This window comes from Papaver somniferum, chromosome 9, assembly GCF_003573695.1.
Source record: "Papaver somniferum cultivar HN1 chromosome 9, ASM357369v1, whole genome shotgun sequence".
Classification (NCBI taxonomy): domain Eukaryota; kingdom Viridiplantae; phylum Streptophyta; class Magnoliopsida; order Ranunculales; family Papaveraceae; genus Papaver; species Papaver somniferum.
Genome location: NC_039366.1, coordinates 189,862,731 through 189,884,486, shown reverse-complemented (window position 1 = coordinate 189,884,486; position 21,756 = coordinate 189,862,731). Strand labels below are relative to the sequence as shown.

Here is a 21,756-nt window from a genome sequence, read left to right as displayed (position 1 = left end):
TGAAATTGATTGACGCTTGGATATTAGTCTTTGGTACCATCCAAGTTATTTCTCATATTGATCTGGCTCACAGATTTATATCTGTTCGATTGCAGATTGATTTGAGAAATTGAGATATAACTCTTGGATATATTTTCCTTGATTGATTCTGACTGTCTATTTGATTCTTTTGGAATTATATTGGAGTTATTCCATATAGATTGCCTAAACGAAATATTGGGTGTGGTTGTTAGACCCCCGCTTTTTCAGCTTCTTTACTGCCTCCCTCCCTCCCGGGCTAAATCACATAAATATTATGATGATTCATAAGGTATAAATCCCCTCTAGTCCTTCTGATTATCGTAATATTGCTTTAACTAATGTTATGTATAAAGTAGTGACTAAAATCCTACCCAAAGAATTAACGGGAAGCTTAATGTGCTAGTAAACAGAGTCGAATATGCTTTAATTCCTGGCAGATTAATAATCGACAATATTGTGGCAGCCAAAGAGGTTTTATACTCTATTGCTAGTTCTAACTCGATTATAGATGCTTTTGTTCTCAAGATTGACATTAGCAAGGCATACGATAAGGTTAGCTGGAGATTTCTAAGTCACTGCTTTAGGTATTTTAGTATAGCAGGAAAAACCCATGATTTGATTATGAATTGTATCTCCACCGCCTCATTTTTGACAATAGTCAATGGTCAAGCTGAAGGGCACTTTGTCAATGGTAGGGGCTTACAATAAGGGTGTTCATTATCCTCGTACCTATTCATTACATGTTCTTAAGGCCTCTCGTGGTTGATGAGGACTATGGAAAACAATTCCTTATATAATGGGTATAAGATTTACAAATACGCCCTTGTTGTTCTTACTTAATATTCACAGACGATCTCCTTCTTTTCGGTACTATGGATAATCGAACTGTGAAAACTCTTATGGACATGTTTAATATTTATGTTTCTTGGTCTAGTCAAAGTGTAAACATGAACAAGTCAGTTGTGTTATTCAGTAGATGAGTTGATGATGTTAGAATGACTGAAGTGGTCGTCTTTTGGGGGGTTAAATAGATGGAAAATGATGATAAGTACCTGGGGTATTATCAGTTCAAAACAACCCATCTGAACTCTTCCTTGGATTTTCTTACCGACAAGTTTTATGGTAGCTTAGTTGTTGGAAAGGTATCTTTTAATCTCATGCAGGGAGAACCGTGTTAATCAAGACCGTTCTTGGTATTATTGCCCCTTACAGAAAACTTTGTAGATCCCTACGAGAAATATGAAATTTTTTTGATGGGGTCACAATAGGAAGGAAAGGAAGATGCATTTCATAAAGTGGGAACAATGAAATTATCTGAAGATCAAGGAGGATTAGGTATAAGATCTCCCAAGAACTTAAACAGATCTACGATAGCTAAACTGATTTGGAAGTTATTCGATGATTCCGATTGTTTATGGGTACAAATAATGGAAGACAAATACTTAAAGGAAGTAGCTTCCAAGAAGTTAAAAAAAACACCATTTGCTCTTCCACTTGGAGTGCAATGATCAAGTGTAGAGTAGACATGAAGGGTGGATGTTGTTGGGCAGTAGTTGATGGTGCTAGTAAATATATGGGATGATCCTTGGATTCCCAAGATGCTGAATAAATCTCCTGAAAGAACATCTGAAGTGATACCAAATGAGAACAGATGGGATAAATACAAGTTGCAACAACTGTTCACCATTCTGAAATCAATCATAAAGATAATGAAAATTCATTTATCTGAAATTACGGAAAACAGAACCATTGATAAGATGTTATGGATACACCACCATAATGGGGGTTTTCTCTACAAAATCATTTCTCAAGACTATTACAGACAGGCAACCTACTTCGTCTCACAATGTTGAGTCTCCATGGAAGAAGTTTTAGATGGTAAGAAATCTTCAACCAAAAATCAAAAATCCATTTATTTTTCTAGAGAATCCTCAAAGATGGGTTGGCAGTGACAGGTAACATTAGTAAACATATAAATGGAATAAATGTTGAATGTAGACTATAAACCATTTAGTTTTGAACTGTCAGGCGACCAAGCCAAATCCTTTTTTACTTTTTTCTTGAGTCTCAGAATTAATGCTTCCTAAGGATTCAATATACATGAGTTCATTGTTAATTGACTCTATGAAGGAGGTGATCATGCTAAACTGAAAATGGGATCATGCTTTCTATGGGCTATTTGGAAGCCAAGAAACAAAATTGTATTCAACGGGCAAATTCAAAATTCAGAACATCATTAAGGAAACCTTATATTGGTTTAATCTGGAGAGTAATACTTATGAGTCAGGGGCCATGCCTACGGAAAGGGACTCTTTGGATGCTCATAATGAGTATCGGGAACTCCTCCTCCTGCTAATGTAGTCAAAATCAACTTTGACGGAGCTACACGCAGGGACAAGTGGATTCGCGTGTAGTGCTGTCGCTAGAGACTGCAACGCTATGTTCCATGGATGTCAGAATTAGGTGTTACAATTTTCATCTGCAGTGGAAGCGGAAGCTCAAGGTGCGTTGCTTGTTGTGGACTTGGCTGAGAGTAAAGGTTTTAGAGATATCATTATGGAGGGAGATTCCTTGATCGTCATAAACTCTCTCGGGCTTATGATTATCAATATCTCTGGAGAATCAAAAACTGCATCAACAGACTAAAGGATAGCACTCGTCGGTTCAGTTATGTGTCGTTCAGATTTGTCAAAAAGGAGGCCAACTCCACGGCTTACGTGTTATCAGCTCATGCTATGTCTCACCACTCCTCCTCTTGTATAGCTCAATATTTTAACTGTCTGAGCTCTTTTTTTACTTAGTTCTTGTTTTACTTTATTGTGCCTTTGTTTTGTTTTGGCTTTTCAAAAAAAAAAAGAAAAAAGAAAGAGAACGTAGAGAACAGGGACAACTTACAACCACAAGCAATCTGTGGGAGAATATCCATTATGCAATCAGTTGTCACTTATGGTATGAGAGATGTGATAGGGCATTTGGAGCTAGGCATAAATCAGTGGATGAACTTGTCATGATTATAAAACAATCTGTTGTCTTATGGCTTCATGAGAAGGATACTTTTAGAGACATTGATGTAAGGTCTATCTTATTTAACTGGGAAACAGTTCTACATTCTTAATATAAGTGTTTGAACCCTCCCTTGAGTTGTAAATATTTTTCTCTTAATATAACTTTTTTTTCGGAAAAAAAACCTACACCCACGAGCCTAATTTATTTTTTTCCACTAAATTTTAGGTTTTGTCTAAGCTATTAGCCCGGGCCCTGAAGAGAAATTCAACTCCTGGAACCATCCTAGGCTGAAAACGAACTAGAATAGACTAGGAAAAAGTAGAACTAGCAGCAGTGCAGCACACTTCAATTATCATTTTATTCTTTTCTTTTTCTGAAAACAATCTTATATTTTCCACTTTCCAGAGTCTTTTCTTCGTTGTTTTCCATTAGAGAACCACTTTTTCCTTCTTTCATTTTGAATGAGGGAAGTTGAGCGAGTGAGGACTGATGAGTGAATATTTACTTCCACTACTTCTTAACTTCCCATCGAATATCACTGTATCTTATTATTGATATGATAATGATAATAATTTTCCCATAAACTAATTGAGCGTCAAATCACATTCACAGGGTTCGTAGTATGAGTATCTGTAGCAATTGGTAGAATTCCATTCCCGTGGAGTTTATTACCTTTTTTGCTGAATTCTTATATATAAAAAGAAATTTGGTTGCAGTAATGGTAGGAGTAAATAAGAAAATCTCTGCAGCATCAGCTAGAGGTCACACAAGAAAAAGGAACCAGAGCAACGGACTCAAACTTCCATTCGGTATGTCTTTCATGCAATCTAGATCGAATCACTTTTTCAAGCATTCTTTTTTGAATTCTTGAAAGGGGTATGGTATGTATGCTCTATTCATTGGTTTTTCTTTCAAAATTCACAACTTGAATTGAATTTTAGTATTGATCTGTGATTATCAGGGATGTGTAAGACAATATCATTAGTCGTGTTGATGGTGTTTGTTGCATTTGCTTATCAAGCAAATTCAACCTCCACCTCCAAAGATTTGTGGATCTCCGGGTGGTCCGCCCATTTGTGGATCTCCGGATGCCCTTATCGCAGGTACCTTTCCGTTTTCATTTCATTTCGTTTTGTTTTTTCTTTTTGAGTTTAGCTCTTTGTTTGGTTTACTTAAAGAGTGTAGGTAATGACAGGAACTGGCTGAAGATTTAGGGATATATATGGTGTCATTTGATAGAGCTGGGTACGGAGAAAGTGATCCGAATCCAAGACGTACAGATAAGAGTACTGCTTTATATGTGGAAGAGCTTGCTGACCAGTTGGGTCTAGGATCCAAATTCTATGTAATTGGATTTTCTATGGGAGGTCAGGCGACTTGGGGCTGCCTCAAATACATCCCTCACCGGTATGGTTTCGCCAAGTTCAATTACGCACCTTCGTTTTATCTTTATTAAGCTTAATTTGCAGAACAACTTGTTTGAAATGTGGAGAATATAATGTGCATTAAAGTACAGTAGTACAAACAAATAGAAGTAACAGATAGCACATTGCAGAAACTAATAGCGGAAAGTAATACCTAATGATATCAGTCGAGTTCATGAAATAGACACTCCTATTTTACGTAAATGGATGCAAGTCATAGATAATAATTTCAGGTTGATTAATTGTTTACACCTACACTACATGTGTATATCTGGCTTGAATGGTCTCAAATAAGAAAACCTTGGAGTCCTTGCAGGTTAGCAGGAGCAGCACTACTCACTCCAGTAGTTAATAGCTGGTGGCCTGGTTTTCCTGCCAAATTAAATAGAGAAGTCTTTGCATTGAAACGTATGCAATACCAATGGACTCTTCTAGTGTCTCACTACGCCCCGTTCCTTACCTATTGGTGGAACACGCAGAAATGGTTTCCTTCTTCAAGTGTTGTATCCCGCGTCAATGATGTTTTCTCTAAACAGGATTTAGAGCTTATTCCCAGGCTTTTCAGCGGAGATAGGGTGTGTAGTGTCCTATACATCTTATACTTATAATGTCTCATGAATGTCTGATCTTACTATACATCTCTTATTTCGTCAGACACAAATAAGGCAGCAAGGCGAATACGTGTCAATTTTCAGTGACATGAATGTTGCTTTCGGAGGTTATACATTTGATCCTATGGATCTTGAAAATCCCTTCAGCAACGATGAAGGTACAGTTCACGTATGGCAGGGAGATGAAGATAAAATTGTACAAATTCCTCTGCAACGCTATATTGCAGAAAAGCTCCCATGGGTTCAGTACCACGAATTAGCAGGTGCAGGACACTTGTTCCCTTTCGCTGATGGTATGAATAATGCCATCGTAAAGTCACTCGTACTGGGAGAGAAGAAGTAGCGCTAGATGCACTATTCTACTTGTTTTTATTTGGCGAAACCGTAGGGGTCAATTTTCTGAAGACTACTTGTTATAGGGAAAGCTGACTTTGAGTCAAAATACGGTTGACTTTGACAATTATGGGTGTAAACAGAATAAATCTGTGTATTGAGTCTTGACTCTCCTCTCCTAAAGTAACCTAATGTCTTTCCCGTGAATCCCACAGTTCCTACCATTACAGTGACGCACAGACACATTGTATTCTTTTCACCGCATCCCATGGAACAACAAAACCTAGTTGGCCGATTGTTAAGAAGGTCTTCCATGTGATGACAAATCTGCACTGGTCGAAACAATTTTCATTTTTTTCTTGCAAATAGGAAATTCATTAAAAAACTATCTTGGGGAGTTAGTAACCCTTAGTGCCGAACTAGTGGAGCCATCTAATGTGGAATGAGTCTTCCCTCTCCTAACATTAGATTTATCTACTGATAAAGCCGAGCTAATACAAGACAGTGGGATATAATGCCAATTTAAGTTACATTTAAAGTGTTTTGTTTTGTTAGGGTTCTAGACCAAAACACAAGGATTTAAGCAACTGAATAGGTATAGAACCCGGATAAAACCTTTTGAATTGGGGTTTAGCCACCAGAATTAAGAGAATTGAGAATATTAAGAAGAGAAGAAAGCTAGAAGAAGAGTAATTTGTATTAATTCTTGAGTTTTTATAAAACTCAAGTGCAGTATTTATAACTTCAAATACTTGTAAAATAAGTAATGCTAACTATAAAGTTTAAACTAAGCAAGGAAACTAGAATAAGCTAAATATAGAGAAACTAAATAAGTAAACTAGTATGAATAGGTGTTGGTACGCAACATCCCACCGTACTCGAAAAATGGCTTGTCCTCAAGCCTCAAATGCTGGGAAACGAAGAAGCAACTCATCTGCATCTTCCCAAGGGGCTTCTTCTTGTGGATGATCCATCCATTTGACTAACCATTTAGTCCATGCATATGAACCCTTTTTGAACATCTTGCGCTCTAGTACAGCTTCTGGTTCCCACTTATCATAATCAATGATAGAAGGTAAAACTTGCTCAACAGAGATAGTTGATCCTATCTTCAGTTTCAATTCAGAAACATGAAACACATGATGAATACGACTTGCTACAGGTAGTTCTAACTTATAAGCTACGGATCTTATCCTTTCAAGAACCCGAAAAGGACCATAAAATCTTGGAGAAAGTTTTGAGAACGATTGATTAGTTAATGTTCTCTGTCTATATGGTTGTAAACGCAGATAAACCCAATCACCTATAGAAAATTCTCTTTCTGTACGATGAGCATCAGTGTATGCTTTCATTCTAGCTTGAGCATCATGTAAATGGGATTTCAGTAGTTTGAGGGTGTGATACCTTGCCTTTAAGTTCAAATCAACATCATTCACAGAAGTTGAACCAGGTAGATAAGCTGAAATTGTTGGTGGAGGACGACTGTAGAGTGCTTGGTAAGGAGTCATGTTAATGGCTGAGTGGTGACTTGTATTATACCACCATTCTGCCCATGGTATCCATTTAGACCAATCCTTTGGTTTCATACCAGCAAAACATCTCAAATAGCATTTTAATGTTCTATTAGTTACCTCTATTTGTCCATCAGACTGGGGATGATATGCTGAGCTACGACAGAGTTTGGTATTCTGCAGAGTAAAATAAGCATCCCAAAAGTTGCTCATGAAAATGGGATCTCGATCACTGACTATACTTCTTGGCATCCCATGAAGAGGAACAATCTCTCGTACAAATATCTCTGCAATAGAGCTAGCAGAATAAGGATGTGTGAGTGTTATAAAGTGTGCGTACTTGGTTAAACGATCCACTACCACTAGAATGGAATTCTTACGATCAGATGATGGAAATCCATCAATAAAATCCATTGATATGTCTATCCACACATCAACAAGTATAGGAAGAGGATTCAATAATCCTGGTGGAGCTATAACTTCAGCTTTATTTCGTTGACACACATCACACTGAGAAATAAAGTCTTTAACTGATCGTTTCGTACCTTTCGAATGAAAATTATGTTGCAAATGCTTATAAGTTCGCAAAAATCTTGAATGACCCCCAATAGGATTTGAATGAAACTCCTCAAGAAGTTTGGTACACTATAAAGAAGTTGGCACCACTACTATACGTCCCTTGTAGCGTAAAACTCCATTAACATAAGAAAAATTGAGTTTGTAAGTTGGGGTATCAATGAGTTGTTGAATAAGAATACTTAGCTCAGCATCGTTATGACATTCTTGGATTATCTCAGTAACTCCAGAAAAAATTGGTGCAGTAAGGCTAAAGTTAGGGACTGTGTTGCGAGACAAAACATCAGATGCAACATTTTCTTTGCCTTTGCGAATAATAATCTCATAATCATAACCCAATAATTTCGATAACCACTTATAATGCTCCATAGAAGATAATTTTTGGTCAAGAAAATACGTAAGACTTCTGTTATCTGTATGTATCTTGAAGTGTCTACGAAGTAAATATGGCCTCCATTTTTGAGGTGCAGATACGATTGCAAGCATCTCCTTATCATATATAGAGAGATTCAAAAAAATTCCAGATAAGGGTTTGCTATAATAAGCAATGGGTCGACCAGACTGCATTAACACAGATCCTAACCCATTGCCAGATGCATCACACTCAAGAGAAAATTCTTTTGAGAAATCTGGAAGTATTAAAACCGATGTTGTAGTGAGAGCCTTTTGAAGCAATTTGAACGCAGCAATTGCATTGTCATTCTAGGAAAATGCATCTTTCTTTAGTAGCTGAGTTAGTGGTGCACTAAGATTACCAAAATCCTTAACAAACTTACGCTAGTAGTCGGTTAAACCCAAAAAACCTCGTAAGTCTTTGATTGTAATAGGAATAGGCCAAGAAAATATGCATTAAACTTTATCATGGTCAACTGAAACTCCTTCAGAAGAAATTACGTGGCCTAGATATTTAACTGAATGTTGTGCAAAAGTGCATTTAGACTCCTTGACGTATAGCTGATGAGATCGTAATAGTTCAAACACCAAAGATAAATGTTGGATATGCTCAGTCATGTTCTTACTATAAACTAATATGTTGTAAAAGAACACTAACACAAACCTGCGAAGATAAGGTATGAAAATATGGTTCATAAGTCCTTGAAAGGTGGCTGGTGCATTTGAGAGACCAAACGGCATAACCAAAAATTCATAATGACCATCATGTGTCCGAAAAGATATTTTTGGAATATTTGATTTGTGCATTTGTATTTGATGATAAGTAGATCGAAAATCCAGTTTTTCAAATACACTTGCACCATGTAATTCATCCAACAACTCATCAACCATTGGTATTGGAAAACGATCCTTGATAGTTAGCTTTAAAGCTCTGTAATCCACACACATACACCAAGAACCATCCTTCTTATGCACCATCAAAATTGGAGAAGAGTAAGGACTAGAACTAGGTCGTATCAAACCAGCCTGTTGTAACTCATACACTATCTTTTCAATCTCATCTTTTCGAAAGTGTGAATACCGATATGGTCTTACGTTGACAGGTGCAGAATCTGGAGTTAAAGAAATACGATGATCCTGCAATCTTTCAGGAGATAAAGATGTGGGAGTCTTGAAAACATCTGCATAGGTAGAGATCAGTTCTTGCAGCTCAGGTGGAATAGTTGTTGTAGCTTGAGTTGAAGTATTTAATGCAGATATTTGTAATAAAACTACAAAAGTTTTTCTGCATAACAAATATTGCATGGGTTCAGCATCCAAAAACATTATACTGGATGAATTATTTCAAATTAATACCACATCTCTATCTTTAATTCTGAACTTCATGGTCAACTTAGAAAAATCCCATGTAATTGGACCCAATGTACGTAACCATCGAGCTCTTAAGACAACATCACAACCACTGATATCGAGAAGATGAAAATTTGTTGTGAAAGAATAATCCTGAAGCTTAACTGGTATGTTACGGCAAGAACCACGAGTTTGTATTTGACCACCATCACCAACTGTAACTTGTAGAGATGCATCCTCAGATTGTGTGTGATAACTACACTGCTTAGATATATTTGGATGAAGGAAATTATGTGTAGAACCAGAGTCAATCAATATAGAGAAAGGATGAGCTTTTATGTAGCCTAGAATACGCATAGTTCTAGGAAAAGGAGAACCCATCAAGGAATTTAAAGAAATCGAGGGCCCTGATTCCTCTGAAAGAATGGTTTCAGTCACAAAAGTGTCCTCTTCAGTGTCTTATTCTTCAGGAACTTCCACATAATTTGGAGGAACATCTAATATTAACAGTTATGCTTTAAACAAACATAACCAGGCTGATAAAGTTGGTCACAATTAAATCAAAGACCCTTGTCTCTACGTTCTTTCTGCTCATCCCAAATGAGCCTTTTATAACCAGGTGGTAAAGGATTCTTCTTGAACTGAGTAGTGTTAGGATGAACTGGAGATCTAAACTGACTAAAACGTGTAGGTTGTTTTAAAGCGGCCAATAATACTTCTTCTTGATTGAGTGCCTTATTGAAAGCCGAATCCAAAGTAGATGGTTCAAGCAATTTTACAACAGAACCAATCTCAGGCTTCAAAGAATGAATGAACGGATTGATCAAATGGGTTTCAGGAAAGTCTACAAAATTCAAAAGACGTTCAAAATCATGAATGTGATCCTTAACAATACCTTTTTGTTTAATTGTGCTAATTTCCATCTTAGCATCAATAAACTTCACAAGAGAAAGCGTTCACGAACTAAAGAGCAAAATTGTGGCCATGTTGGGTTAATAATTATAGTTCTTTTCCATCGAAACCACGCATTAGCATCTCCTTTAAGGTGTGCAACAACAAGTTGAACCTTCATATTATTAGCAATAGCATGTCATGAAAAGTATTGCTCAGCTTGAAATAACCAACCGTCAGGATCATCATTATCAAAAGAAGAAAATTTCAAATTAACTGGTGGAGTACGGACATGAGTTCCAAGAATTCCAGCACTATTGTTATTACCAGGAACATTGGTATTAGTATCCAGAGTTTGAAACTGAGGAAGAAATTCTCGAAAAATAGTGCGTAACGAATTTGTGAGTTCTGTGCTAAAAACTGGTGTCAAACTTGGTGTCAGGTTTTTTTCATGGTCAGCTAAGTCAAGCTTACGACTAGCTCTATCTTCCTCACGAACTAATTTGTCTTCCGCACAATTTTCTTTTAACTTGTTCTTCATCATGCTCGCGATCTTTGGTAATAGCTTTAACCAGCTTGTCAATCTTCTCTGTAATTCCCGTAAGACCATCGTTTACAAGCTTGAGATTTTCTGTGTAAAACATTATGTGGAGAAAAAAATGGTCGAAAATTTGAGTAGAATCTAAACCTGCTCTGAACCAGGTGTTAGGGTTCTAGACCAAAACACAAGGATTTAAGTAACTTAATAGGTATAGAACCCGGAAAAAACCTTTGAATTGGGGGTTAGCCACCAGAATTAAGAGAATTGATAAGATTAAGAAGAGAAGAAAGCTAGAAGAATTTTTATATGTATTATTCTTGAGTTTTTACAAAACTCAGGTGCAGTATTTATAACTTCAAACACTTGTAAAACAAGTAATGCTAACTATAGAGTTCAAACTAAACAAGGAAACTATAATAAGCTAAATATAGAGAAACTAAATAAGTAAACTAGTATGAATAGGTGTTGGTACGCAACATGTTTCCTTAGCTAAAATGTTTTCCACATCGTTTGCAGTTCTGTGAACAAAAAGAAAACCTAGAAAGTTAGAACAAAAGCTGATTTTCTTCTTAACTTCCTCCATCATCGCTTGATTCTGCCAGGATATAGCCGATGGCTTCCCATTTATATAATCCAAAATATTTTTGAAATCTCCTTCGATGCTGAAATTGTTGAGGTTGTGTTCCTTAGCCCATTTGACTGCATGCAACATACCTTTTGCTTCTACTTCTTTTAGGGATATTGTTGTGCAAGATCCTGCTCTTCCTTGTTCAAATTCACTTGCATCATTTCTAAAAATTATAGCAAACCAGCTGGTATACTACTAGATAGAAATCTAAGAAGCACCGACATTAATTTTATGATTATTAGTGCCTGGAAGTTTCCATTCCTCATTGTTATTATTTAAAGTTTCCATTGCTAATTGAATAGCATTCTTTTGTGTTTCTTGATTGAAATACTCTGTTACATCTTTCTTTCTAAATAAACCACATTTTGGTTATTATTTCTAAGGTTATCAAAGACTTGCACACATTCAAGAAACTAACATTATTGGCGAAATTGAGTTATACTGGGTTAGGAGCTAACTCTCATACTAATTTGGCAAAGGGGCAGTGAGAAAAAACATGCTCTATGGTTTCATCTGCTACACATACAAAAGGGCAGTTAGGAGCAATATCTTTCATATATTTAGCAAGTTTGGGGTTTGTGGAAATTGCATTCGCAAGCATTTCCGAGTGAAAATTTCGATCCTTTGTGATACATTTAGTTTCCATAGATCTTTTCAAAACTTATCTGTCATATTTAGGTTATTGGAATTTATCCTATATTCACCTAATTTTGCATACATAGATTTAACTGAAAATAATCCCGATTTGGTTAATAACCAACGTAGTCTATCTAATTTGGGTGTGTTATTTCTTGTTAAAGAAAACTCTTATGTTGCATATCCTTTCTACTATTGTATCTGGAAACATTGAAAATACTAAAATTTCATTCCACTTTTTAGTGATTGGATCTAAAAGATCATCCACAAGTATTAAATGGTTGCTTGCATCATTACGGTATTGGTCGATGTTACTAAAATATGGGATCCACAAATCCTCCCAAATTTTTATATTATTTCCATCTCCTACCTCCCAAAAAGAGTTTTGTTCTATCAGTTTAATTCCTTTACCTATGTATTTCCACACCCAAGAGCTATCATGAAAAATTTTGGTCATAATTTTCCCTAAAATATTTAGGTTTCAACCGACATGCCCACATAGAATTTGGTTCACTTAGTAAATGCCAATTTTGCGCTCATCGCTAAGTTCATATACTTTGCATTTCTAAAACCTAATCGTCCTTTATGTAATGGTTTACAAAGACAATAATAAGCTTTAGGATAAAATCCTTTCGCCTTTAATTCTTTCCCCCACCAGAAGTTTCTTTGTATTGCATCTATTTTATTAGTGATTTTTTTTGGTAGTACAAAACAACCCATATGAAATGTAGCTATGCTAGCTAAAACTGCTTTGGTTAAGACCATTTTACTAGATTAGGATAAAACTTTCCTTTTTCAACCTTGATCGGTCAAAACAAATGTCTTAGGAATTTGAAATTTCTTACAATTTTATAAAATTAAGGTTAGACTTGGGGTAATCAATCAAATTGATCACAAATTTCAGTCGAATATAATCAAACAAGCAAGATCCCAGTTCAAAGAACATCAAAATAGACACTAGATTGGTCGGAATCGATCAATTTTAGTTTTGTTTTCATTATAGAAAAAATAATCAATTCTCTATTTCCAAATCAATTTGAAGAAACTACTAAACCAATAAAATAAAAATCAACCTCAATTCAATAAAAATGCAATAGGCCCCATTTAAGTGATTGGTCATTCGGTAACAAATTTAAGATTTAGAAATTAGTTTTTTTTTTGGAAAAAAAATAATATCTGCAATATATTTACAAAGATTCCAGGTCAATCCGAGATAAATCAACCTCAATTTAATGAAAATACAATATCCCCATTTAAGTGATTGATCATTCAATAAAAAAATTAAGAATAAATTAGTTTTTCTGCAAAAACAAACCCTGCAATATAGTTACAAAGATACTGAGTTAATCCCAGTTTGCACGCTGGTGTAGAAGGAAGACTATATGTCTTCTTAGCGCGTTAGATACTATCATTACGGAGAACTAGTAAGTTGGAAAAGTAGGTTTTGTGGGTATATCTCTAGTAAACCCTCATGAGATGGAGTTGTATGTATCCTTTAGAATAAGTTTTGTTTGATTTGCTCGAAGACTAGCAAAGTCTAAGTGTGGGGGAATTTGATAGGTGTTTTAAAACACCTAATTTTATATTTAGTGTTTATGCTTTCTTTGCTATTATTCTTGTGAATTGCATCTCTTATATTTAGTTTTGAGCTTATCAGGTGCAATGGAGTCAAACTGATTCAAGGAATGTTGTGATGCAGAAATAGGGTTTATGTTGATGTTGCTATGGAATTCCTTAGAGATTGTGTTTGAGATGGTTTCCATGAGGTGAAAGAGTGTTAGATATTGCAAAAGAAGTTGTGGTCAAGATGCTAGAGATGTTGGATGATAAGCAGTTGCAACTGAAGATGGTGAAACTGAGTAGATGAAAGTGCAGATGCAGTAGTAAGTGATGGTCTTGGTGACTGCTTTGAGCTGGTGGAATTCATAGTTGAAATGGATGTTTTGTTGGCTGGGTGATTGCAGGTGGAAGAGCTAGCATGGGAGTGTGTTGGTGGTTGCAGCTGAGGACTCAAAGCTTGAGCAGGGGGTATAAGTTGCAGCTGAAGTAGTGCTTGCTCAGACATCAGAGTGATGATGAGTGTACAATGCAATTAAGAGCATGGAAGAACTGAACTAGATGAATGCTTAGGAGTGATTACATGACAATGCAAGAAGGAGGTGACGGTGTTGGTTTATAGCAGGTGAAAAGAGTGTTGCAGGTTTGCAGGGGGCACTAGATTGAAAAGGAGATGATCGTGCTGCTTGTTGTTACTGTCTTGGCTAGGGGAGAAGAACTGAGTTGTTAATGTAAGTGAATGTTGAATTTTGCAGGGAGTTTTTGCGTTGCAGTTGCAAGAAATGAAATGGTAATGCTGGCTTAGATGTATGTGTAGGATACAGGGCTGGAATGTATGGAGTAGGTGGTTCAGTACAGGCAGTTGTAGGTGGTTGTTTGTGTTGGCCTGAGTTCTGTCGCTGCTGCGAACAAGGGACTGTAATGTGCTATGCTTGTTGGTGCTGAAAATGTGGATTTGAAGCTACAGCCAATGGATGGAAGTAATGGCTGGCAATCTGGCAGTGTTGCACAATGATGGTGCACCACAAGATGGCTGGCCAAGGAGCTGTGATGCACAATCATTGTGCAACACACTTTTGGCCTGAGCAAGACAGCTTAGGCTTTGGCCAAGGCTAGTCAGATGCTGACTAGAACTGACTCACCCTGACTCGATGAGCTGACCAGGTTTGATTGAGTTAATCCGAGTTGACTCGTTGACCTGACCGTTTTGACTCGTTGACCGGTAACCGGGCGGACTTTGCCGGTCACCTGAGATGTTTTCCAGTGACTTTTCCGGCCAATTTCCGGTGACACTTTTTGGACAAATTTTCTACATGGTTCTCCACACACATGGGCTTGGTGGACTTCTTGGTGATGGGCTTTTGAAGACTTGACCTAAGAAGAGCTACAAAAAAAAAAAATTCTACTTTCTTTTGGAATCACGTATTATTCTTGGAGCTTTGGAGATAGCTACAACTAGGGTTTGCTTTCGTTTTATTTTTCATCTTCTTCAATTATTTTATGATTATGATTATGATGAACTCCATTATTATGAGTAACTAAATTCAATTATTGGTTATGGGATAAAAGTTGATTTCTCAAGCATGTTATTTGATTCAATGAATTAGTTTTGTCTCAACTTTATTGTTTATGATTTATTATTGATATCGTCTTATGATTTGAATGCTAGTTTGGTTGAGTCCGGAATCAATCCGATTTTCATTCATCTCTATTGCTAGATTAGGGTTTTCAATACGAAATAGTTGTTTATCCCTGATTCTAAGTAGCATAATGCCATTATTACTTGTAGTGATACATCTTCTTAATTGCATATGAATCATAACCTTTGTTAAAACGAATTAGTGCTTTTACACGTTTGTTGCATTGATTAGTCTTATTTCACAGAACTTATTGCTCTTAGGGAGTTAAACTTAATTGTGCTTTTACACTTTAGGTTGCTTTCTAGGTGATTTCACAATAGCATCTTTTAATGTTGTTTGTGATAAAATCGGGAAATAAACGGGATATACTTGCGATCAAGATTTCCTAGGACTTCTAATAGATGAGAGATTAAAATTCCATTTCTAGTCATTGATGAAAATACATGTTTGTGAATGATACTATCCCGTGACCAATATCTTCTCCTTATTGATTATTACAAATTATTTTATTTCTTTCGATTACTTTTATTGCTTTGTTTATTTAGATAAAATAACCCCCCCTTTTGGTTACTAAGAAACTAAAAATTGATAACAACAAAAGCCTCTCTGTGGGAAAGAACTCTTTCTTATCACGTACTATATTTATATCTAGTTGAGTGAGAAAGTGAATTATATTTGCACGGTTGACAACCGGTCAGTTTGATCATCGATTCCCAAGTTAAGTCGAACGACTGAACCTAAAACAATCGTTGGCCTAATTTTGACAGAGCCACGACTCAGATTGAGATGATAAACGTCTTATACTGAGACGATGGTCACCTCATGTTGAGCCGCAACGGCTAATGCATCCAGCGGCCCTTATCTCACTCCCTATAAATACCAACATTTATAACCCTAAAATCACACATTCTACTCCTACTTCCAAAGTTTCTTATATTGTTACTTTCAATCTTAATATTTCTCTCTCAAACTCTTAATATCAAAATATTTAAAGAAAAATTCCAATCAATGGAAAATTTATCACAAACACAAAATAGTTTACCTTAAAATACTTCATCAACAAAATTTATCGCACAAACACAAAATAGAAGATAAATCTATTTGCAGAGGATATGTGGCATTTACGCTTGATACTATCAATGGTGTTCAACAAACATATCATATGCTTTGGGGGAATATTTTTATATAGTTTTGTCAGGAAACTAGGAATACAAAAATCGGGATGTTGCCAGGTTGTCGGGTCGTTTTGGTGCAATCAACAAAGACATGAACAGTCTGATAGCTTTGATGATGCAAATTAGAGCTGGCAAACGGGCGGGCCGGGGCTGGCTTGTTACGGGTTACACGGGTTCGGGTTAACACGGGTCCAAGCTTGCGGGTTGATATTCTTCACGGGTCGTCATTTCACCAACCCGCACCCATAGCGGGTAAAACCTGCGGGCTTACGAGTTACCCGGCTTGTTTAATTAATATTAATCTAAAACTTAATGAAGTTAATTTGTGGTCCTGTTTAAGTTTGAGCATCTTAAATCTCTATTCAACACAAAAATCAAACAAGGATCCATTCAATTTCAATACAAAAATCAAATACAGATCCACTCAACACAAAAAATCATGAGCTACATCTGCATCTTCATCTTCAAAACCCTGTCCTAACATACATCTAAGCATGCACTTTCTCAAACATCATCAAGAAACCACAGTTGCCACAATTCAATCCCCCAAAATCATTACCTATAGTTACTCCATCCATCGAACACAATCAACAACAATTTAGACTAAAACCAAAACCCGAAATCCCCAATTTTAACTGTTGTTTCTGTAATAGAAATTAGCTTCCGGTTCTTCACCGATTTCCTCCATTAACACTAGCTGCTTGGATGAGGCTACTTGAAATCTTCCATTGATCCATTCGATTAATCAATGAACTAGATATATGCACCTAACCCCATTCATTTGTAGCTTTCCTTTTTTCAATTAATTTAACTGATTTCCTCCACCTTCAATTCAGATCCATTTCCACCTCTTCAGTAGCTTTTGTGTCACCTACACCTAAAACCAGTTTAAACCTAACTAAATCATATAACAAAAACCCTAATTTCAGACCCCCATCGACAAACCCCTCTTACTCAATCTTCATCTGATTCCAGAAACTGAATCCACCCTGGTCCCTAGACGTCTTCTCGATCTTCTCTCATCCACAAGCAACAATCCATAATCCTTATCCTAACTCGGGATTAAACCCATCAAGTAATTCTTCATAAACTCTCGATTTCTACTCAGAATGGCTTCATCTGCTCAATTTCTCCCCTGAGTTCTTCACAAATTATCCCCTAACCCTAACTCTGAAATAAAAAGCATAACTTTGTTTGTCTGTATGGAGAGAAGAAGATGATTAGAAGAAGGAGGAGAAAGAGGTGGTGAATTGATTGACATGGTGGTTCTCTGTATTGGATTAATGGCCGCAACTGCGAGAGAAAAAGAAGAAGGTCGAACATTTTAGTTTTTTAGGGTTATCAGATGGTAACGTTGTTTATATATGATACACACGGGTTTACGGGTTGTACCCATGGTTTTGCGGGCCGGGACGGGTTATCCCGTTTTCCCACAAGCCGGCATTTCTCCAACCCTAACCCGGCTTGTTTAGACACCAACCGAGCTGGGTGCGGGTTTTTTACGGGTCGGGCCGGGTAAACCCGCGGGTTTTGGCTTGTTTGCCAGCTCTAATGCAAATAAATCGTCAAAGAGAAAGCTTTGATATTGATGTGGATGTGAAAAGTTAAGTTTCAAATATTTTTAAAATGTGTTATGTCTGTTTTAATAACAAATTTATAAATGTTTAAACTGGAGCAACAAGAAATCAGGAAGAATGGCAAAGAACAAGATGCTCAAGTTTCAAGCACGAAGCCTTTGCACATTCTGAAAAAGATGAACCGATATAACCCTGGTATATTGAATGGATATTAATTACCAAAGGATTCCCCATATGAGTCTACACATGTTTCTCAAGGGTCTCATTATTCTTCACCAGAAACAAATTCTCAGCCCAACACTGGTGAATACCAACATGGTAATTCTAATTTTAATGTTAATGGAAATGCTGCTCGATGGGATGGAATGGGTGTAAAAAAACCAAGAAATACGAGAAAGGGAGCTCAAGATGCCGCACAATCATCAATTTCAGAATTCAACATTCGAGAATATTTTGAAAAATATAACAAAATTGAAGAAAGACCGTAAGGCGGTTGAACTAAATACTTTTAATGCACACGTGAGAGTAATCATGGGTATGGACACGACAAAAATGTAACAATTAAAGCTCTGACAAGCTGAATTTGATTAAATTCGAGCACATAAGGCACGATAATACCCAACAACAGACGACGTTGATTTTGAAGGGGATGACACCTTAGATGAGGAAAACCGTAATGATATTACACTGGTTTAGCTATTACTGTTAAAATTCTAGATGTAATTGTTATTCTAATTTCGATGTAATCCTTTATCTTAAATTCAATAAATCCTTCATTTGAATTTGAGTTTACGTGTTTTTTTTTCTATTTTGATATTTGATTTCAATTTCAAATTGCACGAATCAAATTACATTAATAGAACTAAACTGTTTGAACGAAAAAGGTTAAAATAAATTAGTTCTTGTAAGGTTAATTCAGCCCAGTTGTGTGCAGTGAGATCTTCCCTCAGTCTTAAATGCAAATCTCTATTTTGAATTCTCTCAAAGACGGCTTCACTCCTGGTGGTGCCCTTCCGTTTTTTTAAGCTTCATCCTTGCGACCATACTCCCCCGGAACCCATAAACTTTGATTTCTCATAAGGTTCCGGCGAAGTCCTAAAAGTAACATCCGTTGATCCCTGGTCGGCATATTATGGTTGAGACTATGGCGGATAGTTAATCCCTGGCTTCTAAAGATTGGAACTATCCAAGGTGCGGGATAGTTACTCGAAGAGGCTCAATACTCCAACCAAGTCAAGACACGACGGAAGAACAAGAGTTAGAAGTGGAAGAAGAATTACAACTAGAAGAAGAACAAGAGGTTCCATTTGTAGAAGAACCACTAGTTGAATAAGAAGAAGCAATGGGTGATGCAAATCGTTCACTCAAGTACTTGGCTTCTCATAGGCTTGATGCACAATAGTGGTGTATTGAGACAAAATCAACCTTCGAGATCAAGCCGGGGTTGATTAGAGAGTTACTGAAGTTTCATGTCATGGAGAATGAAGATCCAAACAAGCATCTCATGGATTTCCACAACGTTATCATGGCTATGCTCCCACCGGAGACTAATGCGGATGGAGCAATGTTGAAAGCTTTTCCGTTTTCTTTGGCGGACAATGCTAAGGAGTGGTTGTATTGTTGACCATCCGGAAGTGTCACTACATGGAACGGGTTGAAGAAACTCTTTCTAGAGAGGTATTTTCCTGCGTCAAAGGCTACTCAAATTCGCAAAGACATTTGTGGGATAAAGCAACACGTAGGAGAATCTTTGTATGAATGTTGGGAGCGATACAAGAGATTGGTGGCAGCTGTCAACACCACCAATTTAGTGACGTGATGATAATACAATACTTCTATGAAGATATCCAAACAAGTGATAGATATCTTCTTGATGCAGCGGGTGGTGGAGCTCTAGTGAACAAGACGGTGGCCCAAGCTACCGAGTTAATTGAAAGCATGGATGCGAACTTGCAACAATTCTACACAAGAGGTGAACCAATGGTTAGGCGAGTGCATGAAGTTACGGAGTCATCATCACACCGTGATCAAAGGATGGATAACATGAAGCAAATGATGCAAAAGATGGCTGCGGTTATTTTACCTTCATATGGTGAAGAGTTGGAGCAAGTTAGTGCGGTCTTTCCAAATCAACAAAGACGGTATCATCCCTACTCCAACACTTACAATCTGGGATGGAGAGATCACCCCAACTTTAGTTATGAAAACAAGCAAGGCGCGGTTCAACAACTTACATTCAACCGTTTGGGTGGATTTCAACCACAACAACAACAATTCTATCCGCAACCTCAATAATTTCAGCAACCACAACAATCGATACAAAATCAAGGTTCCGATATCGATACAAAGCTTCAAACTTTTATGCAAGGAATTTCTACCATGTTTAAAGACAGCCAACAAGAAACAAAGATTTCTATCAAGGAGTTGTAGACACAAATGGGCTCCATAGAGGTTGATATAAACAAATTGAAGGCACAAAATAGTTGGAAACTCCCTTCTCAACCTATTAACCCAAAAGAGGGTGTCAATGCTATTACGTTGAGAAGTGGTACACAACTTGTGCAACCCGAAGTTACTGATTCGGGCAAGGTGGAAACACCAAAGGAACTTGTTTTGGAGGAGAAGAGTGATGATTCTCCCCAAACTTCTGAGGTACCTATTTCTAACTCTAAAACTCCGGTTTCTACTTATGTTCCTCCTTTACCTTTCCCTCGCAGATTTGCAAGTTCCAAGAAGGCGGAACTAGAAAAGGAGATTTTAGACGTTTTAAAGAAGATTCATGTGAACATACCACTCATTGATGCGATCAAGCAAGTTCCCAAGTATGCGAAAGTATTGAAGGACTTGTGTACCAATAAGCAAAGGCTCAAAGGTAATGAAGTGCTAAGTGTGGGGGAGAATGCTTCGGCAATCTTACAACACAAACTCCCACTGAAATGTAAGGATCCCAGTAGCTTTGACATTCCAGTCACAATTGGTAACACCACATTTAACAAAGCTATGTTGGATTTAGGTGCATCCGTTAATGTTATGCCTGCATCTATGTACAATTCACTTGAGTTAGGTCCTCTTAAAAAGGCTGGAATTGTATTGCAATTGGACGATCGTTCTAATGTCTACCCAATGGGTATTGTTGAGGATGTTCTTGTGCAGGTTAATCAATTAGTATTTCCAGCTGACTTTTGCGTGTTAGAGATTAATGAAGGGTCACCGGTTGATGAAAACGGGGAAAACCATTATTGATGTGGATAAAGGAATGCTAACTATGGAATTTGATGGAGAAACAATATGTTTCAACATTTTCGATACGATGATATATCCTAGCGATGTCCACTCTTGTTTCTCCATTGATATTATGGATACGTTGGCACAACAAGTGTTTGAATTGAATGATGATGATGCTTTGGAAACCGTTTTGACTACATCCATGGATAATGGTCTAGAGTGTGGTAATGAAGTCAAGAAAGCACTTGGTGATCTTAATTCACTACAAGGATGCCCGGAAACTCATAATATCTCTTTTATTTCTTTACCATGCAGTGATGGAAAGCTTGTACCTTCCATTGTTAAATCTCCAAAGTTAGAATTGAAAACTCTTCCCGATCACCTAAAGTACTTGTACTTGGGTGACAAGGAAGATTTACCTGTGATTTTTTCTAACAAGCTTAGTGAATTACAGGAGCAAAAACTTCTAAGGGTGCTAAGGAAGTACAAGACGGCCATAGGATGGACAATTGCCGATATCAAGGGTATAAGCCCTGCCGTATGTATGCACAAAATCCGTCTGGAGGACGATGCAAAGCCTATAAGGGAAGCGCAAAGTCGTTTGAACCCTCCCATGATGGAAGTTGTGAAAAAGGAGATACTAAAGATTTTGGACGTGGGT

General features: G+C 37.0%; 1 protein-coding gene and 1 pseudogene across 1 annotated transcript; both read left to right on the top strand.

Moving 5' to 3' along the window:
• Positions 1-3,725: 3,725 nt before the first annotated feature.
• On the top strand, positions 3,726-5,563 carry LOC113310091. Its single transcript, XM_026558654.1, has 5 exons — positions 3,726-3,836; positions 3,989-4,130; positions 4,223-4,434; positions 4,768-5,026; positions 5,106-5,563. The coding sequence occupies exons 2-5, from the start codon at positions 4,116-4,118 to the stop codon at positions 5,403-5,405; spliced, it is 786 nt and encodes a 261-aa protein (XP_026414439.1). The 5' UTR covers positions 3,726-3,836; positions 3,989-4,115; the 3' UTR covers positions 5,406-5,563.
• The window catches only part of LOC113310090, a 40,739-nt pseudogene continuing 22,719 nt past the window's right edge, over positions 3,737-21,756 (top strand).